Source organism: Podarcis gaigeae (genome assembly GCF_964106915.1).
Source record: "Podarcis gaigeae genome assembly, chromosome: 2".
Classification (NCBI taxonomy): Eukaryota; Metazoa; Chordata; class Lepidosauria; order Squamata; family Lacertidae; genus Podarcis; species Podarcis gaigeae.
In genome coordinates this window covers 23,714,535-23,739,454 of record NC_139679.1, presented here as the reverse complement: position 1 = coordinate 23,739,454, position 24,920 = coordinate 23,714,535, and the positions used below count along the sequence as shown (strand labels likewise).

General features: G+C 43.3%; 1 protein-coding gene and 1 long non-coding RNA gene across 2 annotated transcripts in view; both read left to right on the top strand.

The window, feature by feature from the left end:
* Positions 1-24,920, top strand: part of LOC310839343 — a 292,189-nt gene that overhangs the window by 215,118 nt on the left and 52,151 nt on the right. The window lies entirely within an intron of this gene.
* The window catches only part of ERN1 (endoplasmic reticulum to nucleus signaling 1), a 65,315-nt gene that overhangs the window by 19,133 nt on the left and 21,262 nt on the right, over positions 1-24,920 (top strand). Inside the window, exons 2-6 of the mRNA XM_083727453.1 lie at positions 6,912-7,032; positions 15,390-15,423; positions 18,865-18,943; positions 21,890-21,962; positions 23,103-23,225. Of these exons, the coding sequence (XP_083583579.1) occupies positions 6,912-7,032; positions 15,390-15,423; positions 18,865-18,943; positions 21,890-21,962; positions 23,103-23,225 (430 nt within the window). The remainder of the gene's footprint in view (positions 1-6,911; positions 7,033-15,389; positions 15,424-18,864; positions 18,944-21,889; positions 21,963-23,102; positions 23,226-24,920) is intronic.

Here is a 24,920-nt window from a genome sequence, read left to right as displayed (position 1 = left end):
ATTCAAACTGAACAACAACAACAAAAAAAGAGTTGTGCTTTAGAGAGAGCTGCAAATGGCAAATTTATTGAGAGCAATGTCCTGTTTATGTAGAGTGTTTTTCATTTGAAACAGGAAACATTGCAAGGAGGATGAAAAACTGTGCCATCACTTGTATCTCTGAACAACAAGATCAGACATGTGGATAAATCGATTCTGTGACTGATAGTTGTCTTTGTGGTGATACCTGGTGGTGATGTTGTACGAGATCTTCAACGTGACTAATTTAAAGCATGTTTTGTGGTTGATTAAATGTTTTGATATTTTCTCCAAACTTTCAAACTCATGCACTATTTAATTTCATGGTGTAGGGTGGGTGGGTGTTTGTGATTGTTTTATGTCAACATCACAAATGTTTTGATCTGTAAACCGCATTCCGCCAAGAAAATGCTGACCCAGTAAAATATACAATCTGAGCAAACTGTTCTCAAAGCCCAATATAAAGGGTTTGGTTTCAACTACATTTTACTGATGGTTAATGCATTGATACTACCAGACTGAAGTTAGTTGTGTGCATGATTTAAAATGGGTCCACTCTGAATATGGCTAACATTGGATAGAACTCAAGGATCGTACCCTAAACAAATCTACAACGTTCATCTTTTGGAAGTGTCACGTGGAGGTCAGTTCTTATTGCACCACTGCTACTCCCCTATATTTGGTGTGCATTTCCTAACTTTTAGTTGGAGAAGGATGTGTGAGAGAATTGCATAACTCTACAAGCAGTTAAATATTTATTGCTGTTTCATTTTCTCTCTCTTGTCTTCCCTACTTTAAGATGTAGGTCATAAGCTTCTTGGGAAGGCAAGGTTCTGGTTTGTGTGTGTGTGTAACACATTACCATGGAAGGCATGGCGTGGTGTTATAAAAGTAGAGAAACAAATTTTGACTCTTCTTTTGGAGTTTATATGATGTGATGCAAGTGTGCAAGTGTCCCACAAGTCTATTCCTCTGGTCGATTATTTTATTTATCTATTTTATCAGCCGGAGGTTCAGAAGTGTGAAATCCCCTGTCCTGCATATTACTGAACTTTCTTTTTTATAGTTATTATAATAATATATTTATTTATACCATGCCCTTTCTCCTGACTAGACTAAAGGTGGCTTTTGGATTAAAAACAAGAATAGCTAAAAACATGGGGGGGGGAACCAATCGTTAAAACAATTAAATCTTCATAGAATTAAAACTATATACATATATAAAATCTATTTAAAACATACAATTAAGTACAATAAAAACTGCACCAGTCCTTTCATTAAAAGCAGTCAATTCCCAAAAGCCTGTTGGAACAGAAGAACAACAAGGAGGGAGCCATTATTCAGAACATATATACAACGAATGGAGAGGCAAAAACTCTAGAAGCTGCAGAGCAGAGAAGCCCTCCTCTCTACTTAATCCCATTATTAATCCCATTATTACTGAATTTTCATCTGAACATTCACACGCATTGTTGATCCCAAAGAGTAGTAGCCACAAAGAGCGTGTGCTTGAAGGAAGTCACATGTACTGATACCATTGATGCTGCCACTGCCCTTCCCCCCAAAAAATATATATTGAATCTTGTTCTGAATGCTTCCTCCAGATATATGCCATTTAAGGCGTGTTAAGCTAAAAGCCAGGATGTGGGTGGTGCTGTGGGTTAAACCACAGAGCCTAGGACTTGCTGATCAGAAGGTCGGCGGTTCGAATCCCCGCGACGGGGTGAGCTCCCGTTGCTTGGTCCCTGCTCCTGCCAACCTAGCAGTTCGAAAGGACATCAAAGTGCAAGTAGATAAATAGGTACTGCTCCGACGGGAAGGTAAACAGCGTTTCCGTGCGCTGCTCTGGTTCGCCAGAAGTGGCTTAGTCATGCTGGCCACATGACCCGGAAGCTGTACGCCGGCTCCCTCAGCCAATAAAGCGAGATGAGCACCACAACCCCAGAGTCGGCCATGACTGGACCTAATGGTCAGGGGTCCCTTTACCTTTTAAACTAAAAGCCAGTGATTTTCACCTTGAGAATAGTTGGGCTTACGTTTAAGGCTGCAGTCTTGGTCACACTAAATGGAAGCGCCATTCAACTCAGTGGGATTTGCACTTTCATAGGATCAGGCTCCCCATCGTTTTAAATCATTTAGCCTTACAGGTGCATTGTATTGATAACAGAGCCTTAATAGTTTTTGACTCCTCCATTGGATTGGCCAAGGCTACCAAATACTTCTTTCCCATGTGGTTAAATGTACCTGTCATCCCATCAGACATTATGGGAAAGATAAGGTTTAACACACTTAGTCCCATCCTTCCTTTTGGGACACCTGCCTATACATGTCCGAAAACTATTTCTCCATGTTCCAGGAATAACTCTCCCAGAACGTGAATGACCCGGGGGAAATTTAGCTTAAGTGCCTGGGGAGAATCTCTCTCTGTGTGTGCTGTGGCCTTGGCTGAATTCTGCCCAGAGTACAGCCTGTTGTGGAACTGGCTTGGAAAGGTGCACAAAAGCACAATATGCGTAGCTTGGGATATCATCCAGGTTGTAGAGTGTCCTTGTAAGGCACTCGGAAGGGATCAACAGAGATGGTATCAGAGCTTTTGCTCAAAAAGGGGTCGTTGGGGAAGCAAAACAAAAGGCAATTTACAGATTACCTACTGAAGGTTGTCCCAGAGAAGGGAAGCTGGAGGGGGAGTGAGAGATACAAAAGGAGGCTGTGTGGTGATGCTTCAGTGTCAGGGGAAAGAGAAGAGAGATTGAAGCGGTGAAAGTTCGAAAGCAGGCAGGAGAAAGACCTTCTTTTTCCATACTTAAGTGGGAAGCCAATTTTCAGCACAGATTTCTTACTGGTGTACTTTTTTTTTTATTAGATTCTGCCAAATTTTCTTATTGTACCGGAGTAAATTGATCCTCCTCCTGCAGCATTTTGTTGCTGATGTCATTCAAGGCAATCTGTATACACCTTGTAGGATTCTGATATAATTTACTCATTCTGATTCTGTTTCCTTGCAGCAGGGGTAGCTTTCAAACCCTATTTTTACCATTTAGGATGTCAAGACAGGGATGTAATTTAGCCCCTCTTCTTTTTAATTTATTTCATAATGGCCACTGGTCCCAGATCTTTATGCTGTCCTGTTCTCTGCCGGAATACACTTATTGCTGTGTGCTGCTACTGTGCTGCTGCTGCTGCTTTAATTGTCCAGAATAGGCCTACATAATTTGAGGGTTGCGGCGGCATTGTACTAAAAATAGCTTGATTACAAATGATAGTAAGTCTAAGGCCCTAATGCCATAAAAAGTATACAGTGGTATCTTGGTTCTCAAACTTAATCCGTTCCAGGAGTCCGTTCGACTCCTGAAACCATTTGAAAACCAAGGCGCAGCTTCCGATTGGCTGCAGGAGCTTCCTTCACTCAATCGGAAGCCATGTCAGACGTTCAGCTTCCGAAAAGTGTTCGCAAACCGGAACACTTACTTCCAGGTTTGCAGCGTTCGGGAACCGATTTGTTTGACAACTAAGCCATTCGACAACCAAGGTACCACTGTACCTGGGTTTTTAATGGTAGTCAACAAGCCACAGATTCATATAAAATGCTTAGGTGTTCAGATGTGAACTGTGGCTTTCTGACCTGAGCAATGAAATCAGCCTATTTATTCTGCTAATTGTAGTCAATAAGCCATCATAAGGCTTTTTTATGGTCGGTTTCCTAAACACTTTTTAACTGGACTTTATTTATACAGTGGTACCTCGGGTTGCAGACGCTTCAGGTTACAGATGCTTCAGGTTAGACTCCTCTAACCCAGAAATAATACCTCGGGTTAAGAACTTTACCTCAGGATGAGAACAGAAATCACGCGGCGGCAGCGGGAGGTCCCATTAGCTAAAGTGGTACCTCAGGTTAAGAACAGTTTCAGGTTAAGAACAGACCTCCAGAACGAATAAAGTTCTTAACCCGAGGTACCACTGTATAAATTATAATTTACATTTATTTATTTATTTATTTATTTATTCATTCATTCATTCATTCATTCATTCATTCATACCCTGCCCATCTGGCTGGGCTTCCCCAGCCACTCTGGGCGGCTTCCAAAAAAATATTAAAATACTGTAATACATCAAAATTAAAAGCTTCCCTAAACAGGGCTGCCTTCAGATGTTTTCTAAAAGTCTGGTAGTTGTTGTTCTCTTTGACATCTGGTGGGAGGGCATTCCACAGGGCGGGTGCCACTACCAAGAAGGCCCTCTGCCTGGTTCCCTGTAACTTGGCTTCTCGCAGTGAGGGAACCGCCAGAACGCCCTCGGCGCTGGACCTCAGTGTCCGGGTAGAACAATGGGGGTGGAGACGCTCCTTCAGATATACTGGGCCGAGGCCCTTTAGGCATAATACGAAATCGGATTGCTTTATTCCAAAATAATGGAATGTGTACAGTGTACGTTGTTTGGTTAGAATGTTCTAACATTTGCTGCTTGATTTTGTTTTAAAGCATTGTGCTGCGATCCTAACAGAGTTGAAAATACAAAGCTTTTCAATAACAGAATGCAGTGAGGAGGTGCTTGTTGAGTTGACTTTCTAGGTTGTCCTGAAACAAATTCTGTTGTGGTGGCACAGAAGATACAGCCAGAATTTCGGTCTTCGTGGGTGCTGCAGTCCTTAGAGATTCTGAGAGAGGCAACTAGTTTCACGTTGCCTGCAATAGTAACTTCAGTTTTAAATAGACTTCTGAAAGTTCTCAGACATGGCAGGTGGCTAAGCAGCAAAGCACAGTTATTAAGCAGTTGTTTTAAAGGTAGCATTGCAATATGTTTTTGCTTTACACTTCTGTTTTTCTGGTAGATTTGGGGTTTGTGTGGAAACTTGGTATACTTAGAGTAAAAAGAAACTCCAAAGTTGGAGCTGCCACTGAAAACATAATTTACATGGTGTTCCATTTGATTGGCATTGCCACTTGGAGCAGTGAATAGTCCAAAACCATTTCGATGCCTGAGAAAACCTTGCCCTCTCCAGAGATTTACAGAAGATTGGAAGAAGTATATGAATTATTTGAAAGGCAAATGTAACCAACAAATTACGCTAGTAGGACTACAAGAAGTTTTGTAAGGAGAAATATATGAAGTTTTACAAAGTAGAAAAAGATAGAGATATTGGTTATGAGTTTGAAATGTAATCGGGAAAATAAAAAATGCATACTAAGAGATTAGATTGCAAAATTTTCAGACAGGACTGATGGAAGTCAAAAAAATTGAATAAGATGTAAAAGAATGTTTAATTACTGTTGAAAATGATACGCTAAAAAACTAATAAGCATTTATTTAAAAAAAGAGAGAGAAAACCTTGCCCTCTCCCTCTCACTAATTGGGTACATTGCTCCACTCTTTTACAACTCCTGTGCAAGAGAACTTGCCTTTGTATTGTGCTCCAATTCACCAGATCTGCCTATGTCTTCTACCTTTCATGGTACCTCCAAACCAGCCTGATTCACCTGCCTCTCATTGCTAATTTCCCTCTGTTTCTGTAGTTGGTGCTCAGCGTGACATGAGGGCAAGGAGCCCATGGTTTTCAAACTACTTGAAAGACTTGAGTTGCAGGAAGTTGAAATGCCAGTGGGGCTTTTAACTTTTGTTCTGAGTTTAGTTGTTCCAGATTTGGTTATTCCCTTCAACAAAGGCATCACCGGTTCATTGAGTTTCCTTTCTGGCCGTGTCCATTCACCTTGTCATTTGAAATAAATTAAAACAATTCTTTAAAAAGATAGTTAAAAAGACTCTTCTTCTTTTTAAGAAGAGTCCTTTTAACTATCTTTTTAAAGAATTGTTTTAATTTATTTTGACTACGGCAGACCAACACGGCTACCTTCTTGAATCTTGTCATTTGGTTTGCATGATGTCCCTGAATAATATTAATCCTATGTGACTCTCTAAGGATTTAACCTGTCTTATTCTCCATTTTTGTATGTGTGTGGTTATAGATGGTAGACATGTAATGGCACCTCTCCCATCTTGGGCTAGGGGACCTGTACTAGCAGGAGGATCAGGGCTGGGATTGTTATCCAAACATATGCACCTTGACTATTGAACCTTGTGATTCATTTGCTCTCCTCGCCTCACTGCTGTGCTGGGTGCCCGCATTTTCATGGTTCCCATCCCTAAACAAACCTCTTTTCTACCTGTAATGTATTGTATTGTAGGGTTTCCGATGTATTGTACCATCTACCATGTAATGTATTGTAGGGTTGTATTGTAGGTCTACCATGTAATGTATTGTAGGGTTGCCGATGAGGTACCATGATTCTTCCGCTTCTCCCCAATAAAGGAAAATCATGGTACCTCATCGGTAACCCTACAATACATTACACAATTGCCACAATTGTCTTTTTTTAAAAAAAAAAACTGAGAGCCTTTGGGGAAAACCAGAATATCGTTGTAGCATTTAGAGCAGGGGGCAGCAAACCTTTTCAGCAGGGGGCACCGGTACACTGTCCCTCAGACCTTGGGGGGGTGGACTATTTTTTTGGGGGGGGGGGGATGAACGAATTCCTACGCCCCACAAATAACCCAGAGATGCATTTTAACTAAAAGGACACATTCTACTCATGTAAAAACATGTTGATTCCCGGACCGTCCACGGGCTGGATTGAGAAGGCCATTGGGCCGGATCCAGCCCCCGGGCCTTAGTTTGCCTACCCATGATTTAGAGAGATAGTTCAAATCAGGGCTGGTGTCTTGCAGGACAAAGGTCCCAGTCAATGTGTCCAAGTGGCTTTGTGTTAGCCAAAACATATAGGGGGGAATGCAGACCAGTAACTGCATGGGGGGATGCATATCAATAATTGTTTTTCCTACAATTCTTAAATTTCCCTGAGTAAATAATGTTTGTGTTTTCTTATTTTTCCCTCCCCCAGAACTGTAGTAACGCCAATTCAGTGACCCTGCCAGAAACACTGCTGTTTGTTTCAACTTTGGATGGGAGTTTGCATGCCGTTAGCAAAAGGACGGGGTCAATCAAGTGGACTTTAAAAGAAGGTGGGTATGAAAGATGTCATCTTGCCTTCATTTCACTAACTTTGATAACGGCAAAGTCAACATAATGTTGGAAATGGTTCCAGACATTGGTGAAGCCCGACCACATTCTGAACAGCCTGACCCCTATGCATGTTTACCTGGAGGAAAGTCCTGGCTTCAGATGGCTGACCTCCAAGTGAGTTTGGAGGGGATTGCAGTCTTCTGCAAGTCCCATTGAGTTCAATGGGATTTATTACCAAGCAAGTGTGCTTTAAGGATGGCAGCTCAAGACTATCTGCATATCGTGGCGGCTCATCTGCAAGAATCATAGGAAGCTCTGTGGTTTTTAACGTCTGCCTTTAACTCCTTGAAACATTAAGCAAAGTATTGTCATTGTGGGTGTAGCTTCTAAGGTTTTATATCTATGTGGCGGGTGGGTTAATTGCAGCACAAAGTTGAATCACTGTGTTACAAATGTACATCCATGTTTGGCCTCTTTAGGACCAGCAGTCACGATTTGCAAAGGCTTTGTCACCAGAAACCTACAATAAAGTCTCTGCATCTAGGTGCCTGTTCCAGGGCTTCTGGGGTGCTAAGCTTAGACTTTGCTATTAGGGCTGCCTGATGAAGTATAGCCATCTAGTTGCTGCTGTTCTCCATCTAAGAGTGGAAAAAGCTGCCATCTGGATGTGCCATCATTTTGCTTTTCTGACATGAATATTTGTATCTGTAGTGGGGAATATATTGATTCTTGCAAGGGCCATCTCTTAACTGCTGCCACCAGTCTTCTATATTGATAAACCAAGACACACACATGTTAGGATGAGCATTCCTGACTAACTTCCAGGCCAATTACCTAACTCTTATTGGAGCTCTTCTCTTTGGAAGGCCCATATTAATAATTGTGTAATCTGATTTTGTTTTGGAAATAGCCTAGTTGGCTTGAGAGTATAATATCAGGATGTTTATTTGCTTTTTTAAATACTATAAAATACATGGAAGGATATAGCTTGCATAGCAAAGCCTGCTTTTCTTTTCTTTTTACACTGATGGCTTTGACTTATGCACTGACCAACAATAAGGGACAAGAGATTCCAAGGAGCTGGGATAGGGAAAACACTCCATTTACTTTCATTGCTATCCTTAGTTTTAAAGCAAATGTATTGTGAAATATCACTGCTACATTAGAACAGCCAGACTGGATAATCCAGTTCTATAGAAAGTTTTACTGCATTTGTACTGTTCATTTGGATCCTTATCTGTTGATGCATTGTAAGGTGCTTAATACTCATTGGTTTGGTTCCATATACAAATTTAAAAGTGTTTTGTATGCTAAAAGGAACATTAAGAGTCAGTAACATCAAGGACCTCTTTTGAAAGCTTTCCTGTGTTCCCTGTTATGAAATATCTTGGATCGGGACACTATGGGAATTGAGTTTGCCAGTTACACTCTTCAATGCAGAGCTGTGACATTTGAGACATCTTTGACGGTGACTATTCTGGTATAAGCCTTATCAAATGATGTCCCACCTGTAGTTGAGTTTTCATCCTACTTCTCAGTTTGTTTTAAATACTTATTTCCCAGATGTTGGCATTCCACATGTTGGAAAAAACACATGCTGGACTAGATGAATAATTTCTCTCATATCGTAGGTTTCTCCTTACATTGTTTTGTTTTTAATATATAGTATTAATCTGCAATGCCTAGCTATATGCTGAGTAAAGGGACGACAACACAGGATATGGGTTTGGGGTTTTGCTTTAGTTGGGTGAGGAGACATTGCCTTTGTCACAAAATGTTTATCATGACTGTTGACATGTAAAACATTGGTATTATCCGGGATTTTTACAGAGCCAGGAAGGATGTGGGAGAGAGAAATGGCCCTGGCAGGAGTAGTCTTTACTTCAGAGATTTAAAATAACAAGTTGGTCTTGGTAACTGACAATTGATAAACTCAAATCAGATAGAAGAAAAATATGCTCTGGCCTTTTGACATTACCTGCAGCAGTGCAAAGCAGTTAAGGTTTCCCCCACTCAGGTATCCTTTGAAAAACCTGAAATGCAGCAATCACTCGAGAAAACGCACTTATCCCTGCTTTAGAGAATATGAAACTGCGGAACAGCGTTCCTGCAAAGCTTTTGGGGCACAACATGATAGTTACTTGCCTATAAAAGTAACTGTTGAACAAGTTTTGCAACGTATATTTGTGAATTGGACAACTCGGTTTCCCCCCTACTGAATGAGATACTTGTGTATGCTTTTTTAGGCCAATGATGGTAATCCTGTGGCCCTCCAATTGTGGCCAGGCTACATATCCCTCACATTCCCTGACCATTGGTCATGCTGGCCAGGACTGATTGGAGCTGTAGTCTAGCAACACCTGAAGACCACAGATTCCTCACCTCTACTTTAGGCCGGACACAAATACCAGTAGTTTGACAAGAACATGGGAAATGCAGTCTTCGCTGTGTGTTGATTGATCCCCTTTTTAAATGATGTAGTTCAACAGCGATCCATCTACCTAGCAACTTAAAAAGCAATTGCTTCATGCAAACATTGTGCTATATGTCTACCCTAAATCATGCTAATAAATAGAGAAAGAGGTCGGCTTTGCTCAGAGCAGTATTATGCTATTATGCTTTTAGGCTATGTGCCCTATTAACTGGAAATTAGCAGTTTTTGTATATCCTCTTAGGGGCTATAGTTTCCTGAGAACGCTTAATTAAAAGTTTCTGCGGGCACATATGTTAGTCTAGACAAGGCTAACAAGATGTTGGGAATTGTAGAGAAGGCATGTGTCAGGGGTTCAGAAGGAGAGACACAGGAGGGGGAGCAAATGGAGAGTGAGGAGGAGGAGTACGAGGGGGGCGCAGGCAGTGATAGTGGCCAGAGTTATTCCACAAGCCTCTCTAGCGAATCGGAGGACTCACAGAAGGGAGCGCCGGTGGCCAGAGCGAGGGGGGTTCCAGGGGGGAAGCCCCAGGAGGAAGGGGCCGGCGGGGAGTCCCTGAGCAGCAGTTGGAGATCAGGACCAGCGTCTCCACCAGAGCGCAGTGGGGAGGGGGAGTCCCAGGAGTCGGGACCAGTGTCCTCACCACCAGAGGGAGGAGAGGAGTCAGGTTTGGCAACGCCTACATCAGGAAGCGGGGAAACGGTCAGAAGGAAAGTCACCGGCTGGGCGCGCGCGCCAAGTTCAAATGTACAGGAGCGCGGCACAGCGGGGAGCCCGGGAAGGGAGCCAGGTCCTAAAGCCCGCCGGAGGGAGGGACAAGACTCAGGGGGCTCAGCGTCAGAGGAGTCCAGGAAGGAGGAAACCCCAGAGGGCAGAAGGACCCAGCAAAGGAAAGAACAGCGTAAGAGGTGGAGCCGGGCTAGAATCTTAAACTGGTGTGGGTGGAGCAGTGAGTCAGAGGGGACTTAGCCGGTCTAGCGTCAAGACGTGGGTCTGCGCGCCCAGAGCTTTGAAATGGAAACTAAACTTCAATAAAGACTTTTGTACATTATATCCACCGGGCGTTGGTCCTCTGTGAGCTGGGATCTAGAGGCAGACCTGACAGCATGTAATAAACAGGTTGGTAGAGGGCCTAGTACAGGAATATGTTCATAACCTTGCAAGCAGAGTCCTATTTTAAATACAGACTGCTAGGGAGCCCAGGGATCTGTGCTGCTAAAACAACAGCCTTTTCCTGTTAAAAATGGGTTACATAGACTATGAACAAGGCAAAAGGAAATGTATTTGCCAGTTTGTCTATAATGGGGAGCAGACATGTAATAGGGGCCTGTATAATAAAGTTCCTGGTTCAGTACCTGATATCTCTGCTGAAAATCATCTTTGGTAACAGGCTTGTGTAAAGTCTTCGGCCACAACCTTGGGCAGACAGTATTGTGCCTAGCAGACAAACAAGGTTGCTAGATTATAAGACATTTTCATAGAGAGTATTAAAGGCTGCAACCCTATGCACACTTAGCTAGAAATAAATCCCATTGGGCATTGTGGGACTTGCTTCCTCATCAACATACTACGTGCTCAGTCCCTCCTGCCTGACTTCTGCCTCATCTCCAACTTGCATTTGACAAACAAAATCCAGCACTTGAAAGGGAGAGTTTCTGCATTTGAAGCCGTCCATCATGCATGAATATAAACATTCCCAGTTAAATTATTTACTGGCTAAAGGTTTGGATGTGCTCTGGAAAGGAAATCAACTTTGCTTCAATCAGTTGGCCCGGTTCGCATGTCACAGCAAACCATAGTTTATGGTTCCTGTGTGTGTACTGACCTGGGCTGTTTCGCTGCCCCCCCCCCATTAGCATATGGAGACTACAAACTACTATAGCAAGCTTAGCATTATATTTGAACCAGATAACATTATTTGCTTTGCTTCAGACAAACCTTGATGATAAGGCAAGGTTTGTTCTTGGTTTAGCAGTTGTGGTTTGTTTGAGTGAAACAGTGATCCCTGGTTTGGACGTAACAGCTATGCCAGGGTTTGGAGTTTGTTTTCTTTGCATACTACTAGCAGGGAAGAGCAAATTAGGTGCAATTGGTTGGTACATGGTTAGTTATGGTGACATGTGAATGCTGCCATGGAAGGAAAAACTTTTTAAAAATGTTGCAGTCATAAAAACTAACCTACCACATTCAAGCAGGACTTAGCCAAAAGGCTTCAAAAGGAGCTGTTTAAAGTCAACCTTGGGTTTTTTGTTTTTTTTTTAATCAAGACAAAGCAGTTTTTGTGACCTTTTCAGGAAAAGAAACTGGAAAAAACTGCCTTGGTCATTGCTCAAGTTCAGTTTTGAGCTGTCTTTCTAACCTGAACAGCTTATTTCTTCCCAGATGAGATGTTTCTGTCCCTAATCTGTTCACCAAGGCAACTTGCAAAGTCAGTTGGTTACTTGCCTTGAGCAATGCCTTGGGTATTATTTGAGCTCTTGAATTCCACAGAGCCACTACCTATTTTCTACTTTTAAACACTTGATAAGTCGCCACCATGTTCTCACTCCTTCCTTATTTTTTTATTTAAACCAGTTGGTTTCAAACAAATACTTTAGGCCATGATTCTTCTTTCTCTTGTTCCATTCAGTTGCCTTTGTTTCAACATCCAGATTAATCTTAATTATACCATATGCCAGGATGGGCAATGTATGGCCTATGTGCAGAACATCCAGCTGAATTTTGCTTGGCTCTTCTAGCTACTAGTAAGGTCAATAATCTCAATTCTCTGGATGTTGTTCCTTATGTAGCCAAAATGCTACTAGAAGGAAGGTATCAACAGGCTTGGGAATACCCACAGTTTCAGAAGTTTTTTTGGTGTGTTTTTTTTAAAAGCTTGGGAGATGAGAAACTTCCTGGTAAGTTTCCTCTGGAGATGGGGTGTGGAATGGAGTACCCTGGAAAGGGCATGGCTGGTTGGTTCGGAACAGAATTCCACACAGCAACATGTTTTTGCAGATCCCCTTTGTTTCTTTCCTAAAACATCTCTCTCACCCTTACTGTTTCTGACAGCAACTCAAAAACATAGGATACTTATATATCCTAAAGATTCAGAATTCAAAAGGCTGATTGTCAACTGCTGTGGGGCTTGTTTGTTTGTTTGTTTGTTTGTTACAATCAAGAGTTATTTATGAAATAAATAAAAATAACCCCTTGTTTTGTAGGCAGGGAGATATCTTCAGAATTTTAAGAGTTAATAGTTTTACCTAAGGACGAGTACAGTGGTACCTCGGGTTACAGATGCTTCAGGCTACAGATACTTCAGGTTACAGACTCCGCTAACCCAGAAATAGTACCTCGGGTTAAGAACTTTGCTTCAGGATGAGAACAGAAATCGTGCGGCGGCAGTGGGAGGCCCCATTAGCTAAAGTGGTGCCTCAGGTTAAGAACAGTTTCTGGTTAAGAATGGACCTCCAGAACAAATTAAGTTCTTAACCCGAGGTACCACTGTACTTTGGACGTTGGCCAAGGTCAGATCTGTTGAGGGTGTTCAGGGTCTCTTCAGAAAGATTGTTGTCTAGACTGAGCTTTTTGAATCCTACCAGTTGAAAACAAGTCCCAATACTTGCATATTCAGTTCGCTATTAAGGAATTGTGGGGACGTAACATAATACAAGCAAAAAATATTTGGTAACCCTTCATCATTGTCATGCATCAGTGAAATTTGTACTGCCATGGACGTGCTTGAGATTTGAAGAGCCTAAAAGGCAGCAACAAAAAACAGACAAAGTACTGTTCCTCTGTCACACTATTTTGTAACAACCGTCAGCTTGAATGTGTGGGTCCTGGGCTGGGTTGTCCTCTGGTTTAGGATGGGTTGAGGCACCATTTGAGATGTGTGTTTAAGAAAAGAAAAGGAAAAAGAGGAAAGGTGGTGGCAAAGAAAAAGACCTGCAGAAAGAGGTGGGCATATGACTAGCTAATAAATTAAATGGCTCTTCAGATTGGGGGTCCAGATGTGTGCTGGGTCTGGAAGTGGTAAAAAAACAACAACCACTAATGCCTAAGGCTATATCCTACACTTCCATGTATTTGAAAACGGTGCCTGTACAGTAATGCATGGCAAAGACCTGGCTGCCTGTTCTGCCTTGTGCACACATGGTGGAAAAACAAACAAACACAGTAGGCCATAGGTTGCTGCTGTTTGGGCACATGGCAAAACAGACGTTTGTGGTATCCTACCGAGATTAAATGCACCTTTATAAAAGTTGTTTGGCAAGCAGGAATTGAACAGGGGTGGCATTAGCTACTGGTGTGGAGATCCAGTAATGGGAGGAAACATGAACAGCTAAGCTTTGCCAGCAAAAGGTGGCAGCCCTGATTATGCAGAAGAAATTGCCTGGCACAAAGCAGTCCGGAGCCTGTCTGTAAGAGGCCTGCCTGTTCTTATTTCTTTGCTCTTGCATCATTTTGTTTGCTTGAGGAGGAAGCTGATCTAAAAACGTTTGTAGCAGTAGATATTGTTTGCTTGTAGACCTGTTTTGGTTTTTTTTAAAATTCACTGTACTTACTGCTTTAATCTGCTGAGGCCAGGGTTTTCTGTTAAAAACCTCTTATTTCTAAATTTTTCCAAACACTTAAAATCATTCCAGGCAGGTGAGGATGCAGCAGTGTGCCTGTCTTCTGTGTGTTTTCCACTTAACAGGCAATAGAAGAGAGAGAAAACACTTGTACAGCTATTGAATGAAAGCACTAGTGGAAACGTATGCCTGTTTACTTGGAAGTAAGTCCTATCCTTTCGGTGGGACTTACTCCAAGTAAGTGTGCATTGGATGTAATCCTTAAACAATTTGCGTGTGCGCGTGCACACACACACACACACACACACACACACACTTTTATTTCCCTTACTCCTCAAACGTATGTGACAAATACATTTTTAGCGCCCAAAGCTTTTTCAGAAGCACAGGTCAGAGACGATAATGTTTCTGAGGAGTAGTTTCTGGAAATCACAGGAGGGGACAGTGCTCAGATCCTGCTTTGTGGGGCTTCCTGTAGGCATCTGCTTGGCCATTGTGAGATCCAGATGGTGGTTTAGATGGGACTCTGGCCCGATCCTGCACTGTTCTTCTTGCGTTCTTAAATTCGCTTCAATGCACTGGGGTCTTTTTGTGATCCTGTGGCGTTGTTCTTCTGCGAGCAGGAATTAAAATAACACCATATTCCCCATTACATTCCCCAGGCGCAAGATCCTAATACAGTGGTACCTCGGGTTACATACGCTTCAGGTTACAGACTCCACTAACCCAGAAATACTACCTCGGGTTAAGAACTATGCTTCAGGATGAGAACAGAAATCGTGCTCCAGCGGTGCGGCAGCAGCAGGAGGCCCCATTAGCTAAAGTGGTGCTTCCGGTTAAGAACAGTTTCAGGTTAAGAACGGACCTCCGGAATGAATTAAGTTCTTAACCTGAGGTACCACTGTACAGTGCAATCGGCATAAATTATACAGTGGTACCTCAGGTTAGCGGAGTCTGTAACCTGAAGCGTATGTAACCTGAAGCGTTTGTAACCCGAGATACCACTGTAATTTGCAATAATAAGGTAAACAAAGACAGGTTCCTGCTCCAAAGAAATTTCAACTTTTTTTTAATGGTACGTAATAGGGGAAGGGGCAAAAGTGATAAAATAGTTGAGTAGGTGAGACAAAATGAGACAAGCTAAAAAATGATACGTGTGAACAGTGAGCTGGATGGGGGGGGGGGGACTTTCCAAACTCAGAAACGTTTCCTTCTTGGGTCTTGTTATTATTGGGACTTGAATCCTGTAATCTCCTCGACAGGTGAAGCAGGTGACGGCAGCTTTATCATAGACTACAGGCTTGATGTGAGGTCAGGATGCTGAATTGCTTTCACCTCGACTTTTTTCTGTTTTTGTTTCTGCAGATCCTGTACTTCAGGTGCCTCTACATGTGGAAGAGTAAGTCTGCTCTCTTTCTTTCTCCCCCCCTCCGCCCCTGATTCCTGCAGATACAAACCTGGTAAAAGTCGTCCAGGCAAGCCCTTTAAAGTTACAGGGTGGTCAGTGAATTAGCCCAGGTAGCTGATGCAAAGATCCCAATTCAGTAAGATGAATAATATGCTTGCAAACGATAGTATATGAATGCATGAGGGGAAGATGTTTCCAGTCCATCCCATCCTCAGAATTTCTCTATGCCAAACTCCGCAGAGGAAGTGGGGAGACTCCAGAACTCTAGAAGGGATCAGAAGGCTGCTTCTGCCATAATCTGGTATTTTTGGATTACCAGCAGAATATTTACACTAGGATTTACAGTCCTTGTTCCATTCTGCAGCTCACTTAGCCCACAAACAAGCAAACAAACTTACTTTGTCTTCCCAATAGAATGTGAGTTAGGTAGAAAAGGTTTCTTCTTGCAAAGTGATTTTCAGTTGCACAAGGGGGTCATAGTTGTCTCTGATTTCCATTTATCTCCTCTTTGCCGATGCAGCCCTAATACTTCCCACACTGTTTCTGAGGTTCAACTGACCCCCAGGACAGGCTTGTGGGAAAAGGGGCAAAAGACCAAAGAAGAAGGGAGATGTGGGAAAGCCTCATTCTGCAAGCGCTTTCATAGTTCTTAGCCCTAGGCTTCTAAAAATCCTTGGCCATATTTCCATTTTAAGTAGGTTGCCTGGGCCTGTTTAGCAGCTTGTTCCGAGCAAATTAATTTGGAAGCAAGTTTCATTGTCTTCTAAGTGAGCACACTTAGTTATTGTGCTGTAAAAGTGATTTTTGACTGCATTTCATTACAAAGATGCCGGGAAGCCTTATGCTGACATTGTGCTTTCCAGAATATTATTTTATTTAAACGAATGCCCTATAGCTAGCTGATCTCGCCAGCTTTTTACTTGGCCTGTGGCCATACTTTTAACTAAATCAGAAATTAACACACTGGGATTTTTTTTTTAGTGACTTAACTCTATGCTAGAAGAAAATTCACCAGTTAAATTTCTGCACGTCAGGCTGCTGTTAAAGCCAGCAGCGCAAGACAAGTAAAAGATGTTAACTTACAGTAAGTGTGGGTTGTGTTGATGTCATTTAGGAGAAGCATTATTGCAAACATTCCCTAGAACTAAAATATAACCTGGCTTGTCCAAAATGTAGTCACCCTTATAAGAATATTGTGGTGGAGAACATTATGGTCTCTCAAGACCAGGGCTATGTATTGCCATGGAAAGTATTCTAACATTTAATTTTCAAAATGGCACAACCTACTGCCAACTAGTTTCCAAACATACTTAACATTTTAAAAATCTGGTTTTTGCAAACAGAAACCTGAGTGTACCAATTCCAAATTTTGACTGTAACTAAGCTGTCATCATCAAGTTATTTCACGTAACATGACTTGGTAATTGAAGTCGATGGTGTTATTCAGATACAACAAATTTCAGAATGATAAACCATGGCTTTACCCAGGTAGAAACAGGTGTTCACATGCTTCCTTCTCCCTTCTGTTGTGCACCTTATTTCCAGACTTAACCCAGTTTCCTATGATGTCCAAACAGGGAAATAGCAGCCACTTGTTCTCTCCTCCCTTCTCTTTTGATCTGAAATCTGATATTTCCATACTTTCCTGTGACATTTGGGCAATCTCTACAAGCCAGGATATCAAACCAGAATTTGATTTGGGCAATCCCTACAAGCCAGGATATCAAACCAGAATTTGATCCTGGTTTGATATCCAAGTTTATGGAGAAATCTTAAACCATAGTCTCTCCATTCAAGATTTCCCCATAAACTTGGATATCAAACCAGGATCAAATTCTGGTTTGATATCCTGGCTTGTAGGGATTGTCCAAACCACAGTTTAAGAAGGGTGGCTTACAGCATCGTCAAATTGATTGTATTAATCATCGCAGCAATAACTAAAACCATTTACATGGCACAGCAGACAAAACAAATTCGGTTAAACACCAGATTACCTTCTCCCCAAAGCCAGAATGAACAAATGCACCTTTAACATTTTCACAGTGGGCAAGGCAGATACAATTCACCCCTCCCTTTTGGTTACCCTTTCCTATACGGTGGTACCTCTGAAGTCAAACGGAATCCGTTCTAGAAATCCGTTCAACTTCCAAAATGTTTGGAAACCAAGGCACAGCTTCTGATTGGCTGCAGAAAGTTCCTGCAGCCAATCAGAAGTCGCGTCGGATGTTCGGGTTCCAAAGAACATTTGTAATCTGGAACACTCACTTCCAGGTTTGCAGGGTTTGGGAGCCAAAACGTTTGACTCGCAAGATCCAAGGTACAACTGCAAACTTTTACAGAATGTCCAAGATACTTATCTTTGAAGCACAAAGTTGAGTCCTGTCTGGCATAGGTAGCTGGTAGAATGGACTGTGCTTCGTCAGGGTGCAAGGCGAGGGGTGCCATTTTTCATGCCTGCCTGCATTAACAAAACGAGCACAATAGCATGTGGGCTGCACTCAGAGCCGGCCCACCCATTAGGCGGGATTGGGCAGCACCTGCAAGAGGCAGCACCCCTGTTCTGCCACCCAGCGTTGTCACTGGTTTCCCCTGGCCTCTAGGAGTAGAGAGGGACTGGCGGCAAAGCTCTGTGGAATGCCGGCCATCCTGCCAGGTCGGCTATGGGGGGGGGGGGCACTCCGCTTCTCAGCTTTGCTGCCAGGGTGGTTGTGGAGCGCCCCCCACCCCGCCCTGGCAGTGTGACAGGTGCTGAAACACCTTGGGCTGCCCCCAGCTGGCCTAAACCCTTTCCTTCTGGAGTTCTAGCATTTTTGCTTTTTGTTCTACTTGGGTGATGTTTTTCATACAGGAGAGCATTCAAAATGGCATCCTTCAATCTGAAGTTGTGCAGCCTTGCTCTGCACCCCAGAACTCTTATCGTTTTCTCTAGTTGCATGCGGAGATTAGGGCTTTTCTCCCCCCCCCCCTTTTTTTAAATCAGTAGTTAGAATTCTACTTTATTCTAATTATTTGGGTGAGAATAAAGACCCTTAGCCATAAAGTGCATTTCGATTTGTACTTTTCTATCAGCTAACAAATTACAGCCCTTTGTGGTACTAGATCTGAAGATTTATGGAAACAGCAATGTACTTGAAATAAAGGAATGTTTTCAGGAAGGAGCACTGAAGACTGGAACAGAGTCATTAAACTAACATCAATGGAAAGGTGGCACGTTACTTGCAAAATGCCTGTGTTTATCCCATCCCATGTGGGACTGGATCTCTGGTGGTTTCATGTGCTGTGGCAAGTTTAAAAAATAAATAAATCACATTTTACTTTTCCCCCCTAAAGAGAGAGAGAGAAGTAGCTGCCTTCACCAGGAAGCAAAAACTGAATATTGTTGTGCTCGCCCCCAATGCACAATATTAATTGCTGTTTTAATAACTTCTTAAGTCCTAGACCAGCCTTTCTTCCCGATCCGAATGATGGAAGTCTGTACACGCTTGGTGGCAAGAATAATGAAGGCTTGACCGTACGTATAACCTAATTGGACAATAGCTGCATTGTTTCAACAGAATAAGTCACACGGCAACACAAGCCATGCTTTCTTTTAGCACATATAAAGGTTATCCCTACTGCTCAGAGCATGTCTTTTCTGCCAACCTTGATTTTTTTAAAAAGTAACTCTGCAGAAAGAAGCATGTCTATCCTTCAAAGAACATGCTTTACCTATACCTATCTTTATTCCAGAGCATGCGAACAAATCTAGTCTTGTGGTTGAAAGTTTTCCCATTCTGGTTCAGGGGCCAAGGATGTCATAGTTCACCAATTCATACATAACTGCAAACTTGAGATTTGCCTGAGCTCGGAAGTTGGACGGGAAAATTGGAACAGGCAGTGATGGGGGTAAGAAAGGGCAGGAAGAATTGTGAGCCTAGTTGTCCTTTGATGTTACATGAGAATCAGCCTTGTGCAGCAAAAGGGAAAAGATGCATCGTATGCAAACATAACCAGGGAGTGTGGCGTTCTTTGTTCAAATAAGGAACAGACCCACAAACAAATCTACTTACTATTCCTCTAGGCAGCAGGCTTATCCATCGATAGTCACATCGTGCAGAGATTTAGGCAGTTCTTGCACTTACCAGAATCATGTCCTACTTTGGCAATTAGCTAATGAGATTGTCAAGTTTTGGCGCCAACTTTGGGAACCTGTTTCCAAGAATTGATACACCCACATCATAGTGCCAGCTTTTCTGGATTCCCAGACACTTGCTGCAAGAACAGGAAGGAACCGAACCCTTTACGGAGTTCATTGTGAGCTTCATGAACACGTTTCTGGCTTTATAATATGTCTAATTTACGGGAGTCTTATCAGACACTTCGGATAATTTTTCAGTTGTATTACACATGCAGCAATTTGCAAGAGATTAACCAGTTCTTGGGCACTTAATTATAGCCTTAAGGAATCACACTATTCAAGCAACCTTGTCAAGAACTACAACTTATTCCAGGAATACCTGGGTCCCTTATTTTGTATTGCTTCCAGTATTAATTTCAGCACATGCTGCCTCTGTAGTTCTTTCCAAATAGATGGAGTGTTAAACAGCCATGATCAGACACCCTTAGAGGCACTCGTTGCATAGTTGCTTCAGAGCTGCAGTTTTTTTGTGATGAAATAAAAGAGATAATTAATGGCTTCGGGTGAGTTTCTTTTCCTCAATCTGTTACAACTTCCTCAATATAGCTGCAGCAAATAAATACTTTCTCTCGCATGCACCAAAAGACACAGAGAGGGAGCAAAATGTCTTGCATGCACAAGGCAATCCCTGGTATTGTCAGGGCTTGTTGTTGTTAAGAACCAGGTAGAAAGACCTCTCTCTGTCCCAAAGTCTCTGCAAGGGCTACATGAGCAATGGAGCTGGCATATGGCAGTGGCTTGTGTTCCCGATGCGCCCGTTGTTTTTTGTGTAGGTGGCAGACTTTTCCTGAATATTCTTTCTTTTGATCTCTTCTGCCCTTTTGAACGTTGATAAAAGTTACATAGTGGAAGGGCACCCTTCTAGACTTTGGAAAGTACATTAAGATCCTGGGGGTAGCCACTACACTACATTTTTTTTACATCTTCCCACAAAGAAAGGAAAATTGCAGTGTGCTTACAAGCTGCTGTAAAATGCACCTGTGAGTCCAAACCAAAGGCCAGGCGGAACACCTCTGTCTTGCAGGCCCTGTGGAAAGATGTCAAGTCCCGCAGGGCCCTAGTCTCTTGTGACAGAGCGTTCCACCAAGTCGGGGCCAGGACTGAAAAGGCCCTGGCCCTAATTGAGACTACTTGAATGATGGCCATGTGTCTTAGGCACCTAGATACATGAACCCTATCCTAAGAGTATCTGCTGGAGCCTTGGCAGGGGGTTGGTCGAAATGACCTTCAGGACGCCTTCTGGATATGCCGTTCTGTGATCCTGTGAGTGCAGCATCAGTGCTTTCAAGATCTCCTTGCTGCACGTTGGACATGAACTTCTGCAATAAAATAAGTATATCAAAATCAACGCAGAAGGGGGAGAGCCCTGGCTCCCACCTCTCTCTCAGGACCAGGGAGATGTCAGATTTGGTTGGTAGGTGTGGTAGAGGAAACATCAGACGTGGACTGAGGAGATCAAGGTTCTTTGGGCCAGTCTGCCTCTTAGTCTAACGTACACTGTGAGGATAAAATGGTGAGGCAGAAGAACGTGATCCTTTAAACAAAAAACAAAAAAACTTACAAGTCAGTCTGTGTTTCTGTTTGGTACTAAAATGCATTTATATCTGCCTGTTTTCTGCTCATTGCTCCATGTTAGTATAATACGTGTTGGGGCTTCGTGGGAGCAAGTGGCGCCTAAATTGTCACCGTTACCTCGGCCCCCCCCTCCTTCTTGTGAGAAATGCACATTTGAACGTTTAGGAGGGAGAAAAGGGGGGGGGATAGAGATAACATCTGTTTCTCTTTCCTGTGGTATTTCTCAAAATGGAGACCCAGATTCTATCTAGGACATGTGAGCAGTGTTGCAATATGTAATAACGTTGGGTGTGGGGAGAGAATAGCAGACCTTCCATTTTCAATAACGGAGTGGAAGAGCAAAAGGGGACTAAGGAACATCATTGGGCTCTTCCTTCAGAAGCAATTGCCATCTCTGAATTTTTATGTTTGAACTTGAAGCGATGATATGTTGTTGTAGCAATGGAAAGGTATCCAGGTCACAGCTTCACCGATGCAAGCCTTTTGTCGTGTCATATGACGCAGGGTACATGCAGATCGCAGATAAGCCCAAATAGCCCTGACGTACATTAATCTGCCAGAGCAGTCAAACCCCTAAACTCCTTCAACCCTAGAACGACAGCACACTTAGAAATGGCGTTTGCTGCTGATTTCTTGTTATCTCGCGAATCTCGGTCAATGCTGAATATGAAATTAAGATGGCTAAAGTGAATAATTCTATTCCAGAAACTGCCATTCACCATTCCCGAGCTAGTTCAAGCATCTCCTTGCCGCAGTTCGGATGGAATTCTGTACATGGGTAAGACTCCATTTGATTCCTCAAAGTTAGCTCGAGTGCATTTTAGGACACTGTCACAGAAGTTGTTGCATGGAAAAACTTCCCCTCTTCCAGCTCTTCTATCCCCATCGGTATTTTCTGGTATTTACACCTAGCTTTTGATTCCTTAGGAATGCGGGTGGCGCTGTGGGTTAAACCACAGAGCCTAGGACTTGCCGATCAGAAGGTTGGCGGTTTGAATCCCCGCAACGGGGTGAGCTCCCATTGCTTGGTCCCTGCTCCTGCCAACCTAGCAGTTCGAAAGCATGTCAAAGTGCAAGTAGATAAATAGGTACCACTCCAGTGGGAAGGTAAACAGCGTTTCCGTGCGCTGCTCTGGTTTGCCAGAAGCGGCTTAGTCATGCTTGCCACATGACCCGGAAACTGAAGATGAGCATCACAACCCCAGAGTCGGCCACAACTGGACCTAATGGTCAGGGGTCCCTTTACCTTTTACCTTTGATTCCTTACGACCACACAAAACCACCTGTGACACACTGTTTTGTCCCCAATCTTTTTAAACGTGTTTGTGTGTATATAATCTCTTTCATGCTCAAACTAGACCTCTGTCTTAGCCAGACCACCCAGAGCTATCTCCATGTAGGTTTCGGATAGCTGGGTTTAATTTTATGTTCTGCACATTGACTGGAGTCACAGACAACACCCCTTGCCAGTTCCTTCATTGGTTTTTCATGGCTAGCATGCATCATTGAGCTCCGATAGGGCTCCTTGCTTGCTCAGGTGGAATTACAGTGATATGTGCCCCGCCTACTTTTGCTTCTGGCCCCGCCCACCACCAGCGATGTTTCCCCTAGAGCAGTGTTTCCCAACCTTGGGTCTCCAGCTGTTTTTGGACTACAACTCCCATCATACTTAGCGAGCAAGACCAGTGGTCAGGGATGATGGGAAGTGTAGTCCAAAAACATCTAGAGACCAAAGGTTGGGAAACACTGCCCTAGAAGGTTGCCTAGAAAGAACATGACCTCTAGCTCTACCATAAAGCACACTGTGCTGTAAAAGCAATGTTCTGTATAGCCAGTTGCTGGTTGGCAGGAAACAGAGGAACGGGGCGTTTTCAGAATTGATTTTAGCAGTACTAAAATGCTGATATTTCTCATTTAGGAAAGAAGCAAGACAGCTGGTATGTGGTGGACCTCATGACAGGGGAAAAACAGCAGACCTTAACTTCTTCATTTGCCGAAAGCCTGTGTCCGTCTACATCTCTCCTGTATCTTGGACGAACAGGTAACACACACACACACACACACACACACACACACACACACAAAACCTCTCCCCTGCTTCAAAGGTAACTTTTGAAAGCCAAGTCAGCCAGACCTGAAAGGAATAAGCTCATAGTATTGAAGTTTATTTAACATATCTAGATGAAGGCTTCATGCTAAAAAATCATTAACTTTCACCTAACAATGGGACTGTGCCGTTTGCATGTATTCGACGGAGTTTACAATGGCTGCTCACCTTTTGGTGGATTGTTCGTCGTTTTATTTCATTCAAGCAGAAACAAGTTATCCCACGTCATCCACAAACTTTTTGGGTCTTGTCGGAATGGCTGTTGAACAAGGCCAGGGAGGATCCATTTGGGCCAGTATCCTCTTGGCCACAGTGGCCCACCCCCTGCTGCTGGGAACCTGTGAAGGCAGTGGTAGCCCCCTGCCCACTTGTATCTGGTGTTATTCATGGGCAGGGACGCGGGTGGTGCTGTGGTCTAAACCACTGAGCACCTTGGGCTTGCCGATCAGAAGGTCAGCGGTTCGAATCTCTGCAACGGACTGAGCTCCGATTGCTCTGTCCCAGCGCCTGCCAATCTAGCAGTTTGAAAGCACACCAGTGCAAGTAGATAAATAGGTACCGCTGCAGCAGGAAGGCAAACGGCATTTCTGCACTCTCTGATTTCCGTCACGGTGTCCCGTTGCACCAGAAGTAGTTTAGTCATGCTGGCCACATGACCCGGAAAGCTGTCTGTGGACAAACGCCGCCTCCCTCAGCCTGAAAAGCGAGATGAGCACCGCAACCCCATAGTCGCATTTGACTGGACTTAACCATCCAGGGGTCCTTTACCTTTTTTGCCTTATTAATGGGCTGCCTCTGAGCCTGGAGGTCCCATGTAGCTTGTCATCACTTCAGCCCATTTCTAGAAAGTAAAGAGGCAAGTCTGGCTGGCCAAGAGGGGTGTGGGATGGGAGGGAGCAGCAATCATTTTTCTTGAGCGCCTGAATGTTGGTGGCTTGTACTTACCAGGAAATCTGCTAAGAATGGAGTGAGCTAGGAAGATGGGCTCATAGCTCAGTCTTAGCGGCACGTATTTTGCATGCTGGTTGCAGGTTCAATCCCTACAGGCATCACCTGTTCTTTAAAAAAAGAAAGAACAGGTAACAGGTGATAGCAAAGACTTCTCTGTCCCTGCCTGAGATCTCAGGGGAGCTGTTGCCAGTCGAGGAGACAATAGAAGGACTGATAGTCTGACTTGATATAAAGCCAACTTCCTGTGTTCCAAGGACCCTTAGCAGGCCCAAGACCATTTTGCAGAGAGGGCACCTCAAGTACGTTGTTTTGCTGGGCGTGGGAACCCAAACACCTGCATGTTCCTGTCTGAACGTGGCCTTTGGTCTTTGAACTCGATAGCGTTTTTCAGTAGTGCAAGATCCTGTCTTGTAACCCTATCATTAGTCATAGCGCAGAAGCCAGGAGCTCCTCAACCCGCAGTCTCAGAAATTGGAAAATACGCTTTGAAGGTTACAGGAGGCGCCGCTCAGCCATGATCTGTGAGATTCTAGCTTGTAAGACAGATACTAGTCCATATTCAGAGGCAGGCGTGTAGTTTCATGAACTGGAAAAAAAGTCTATAATCAGAAATTGAGCAGCAAATTATAAGAGGAGTCAGATTTTCTTTTCAAAACACTGCAGGATGGGTGTTTAAAT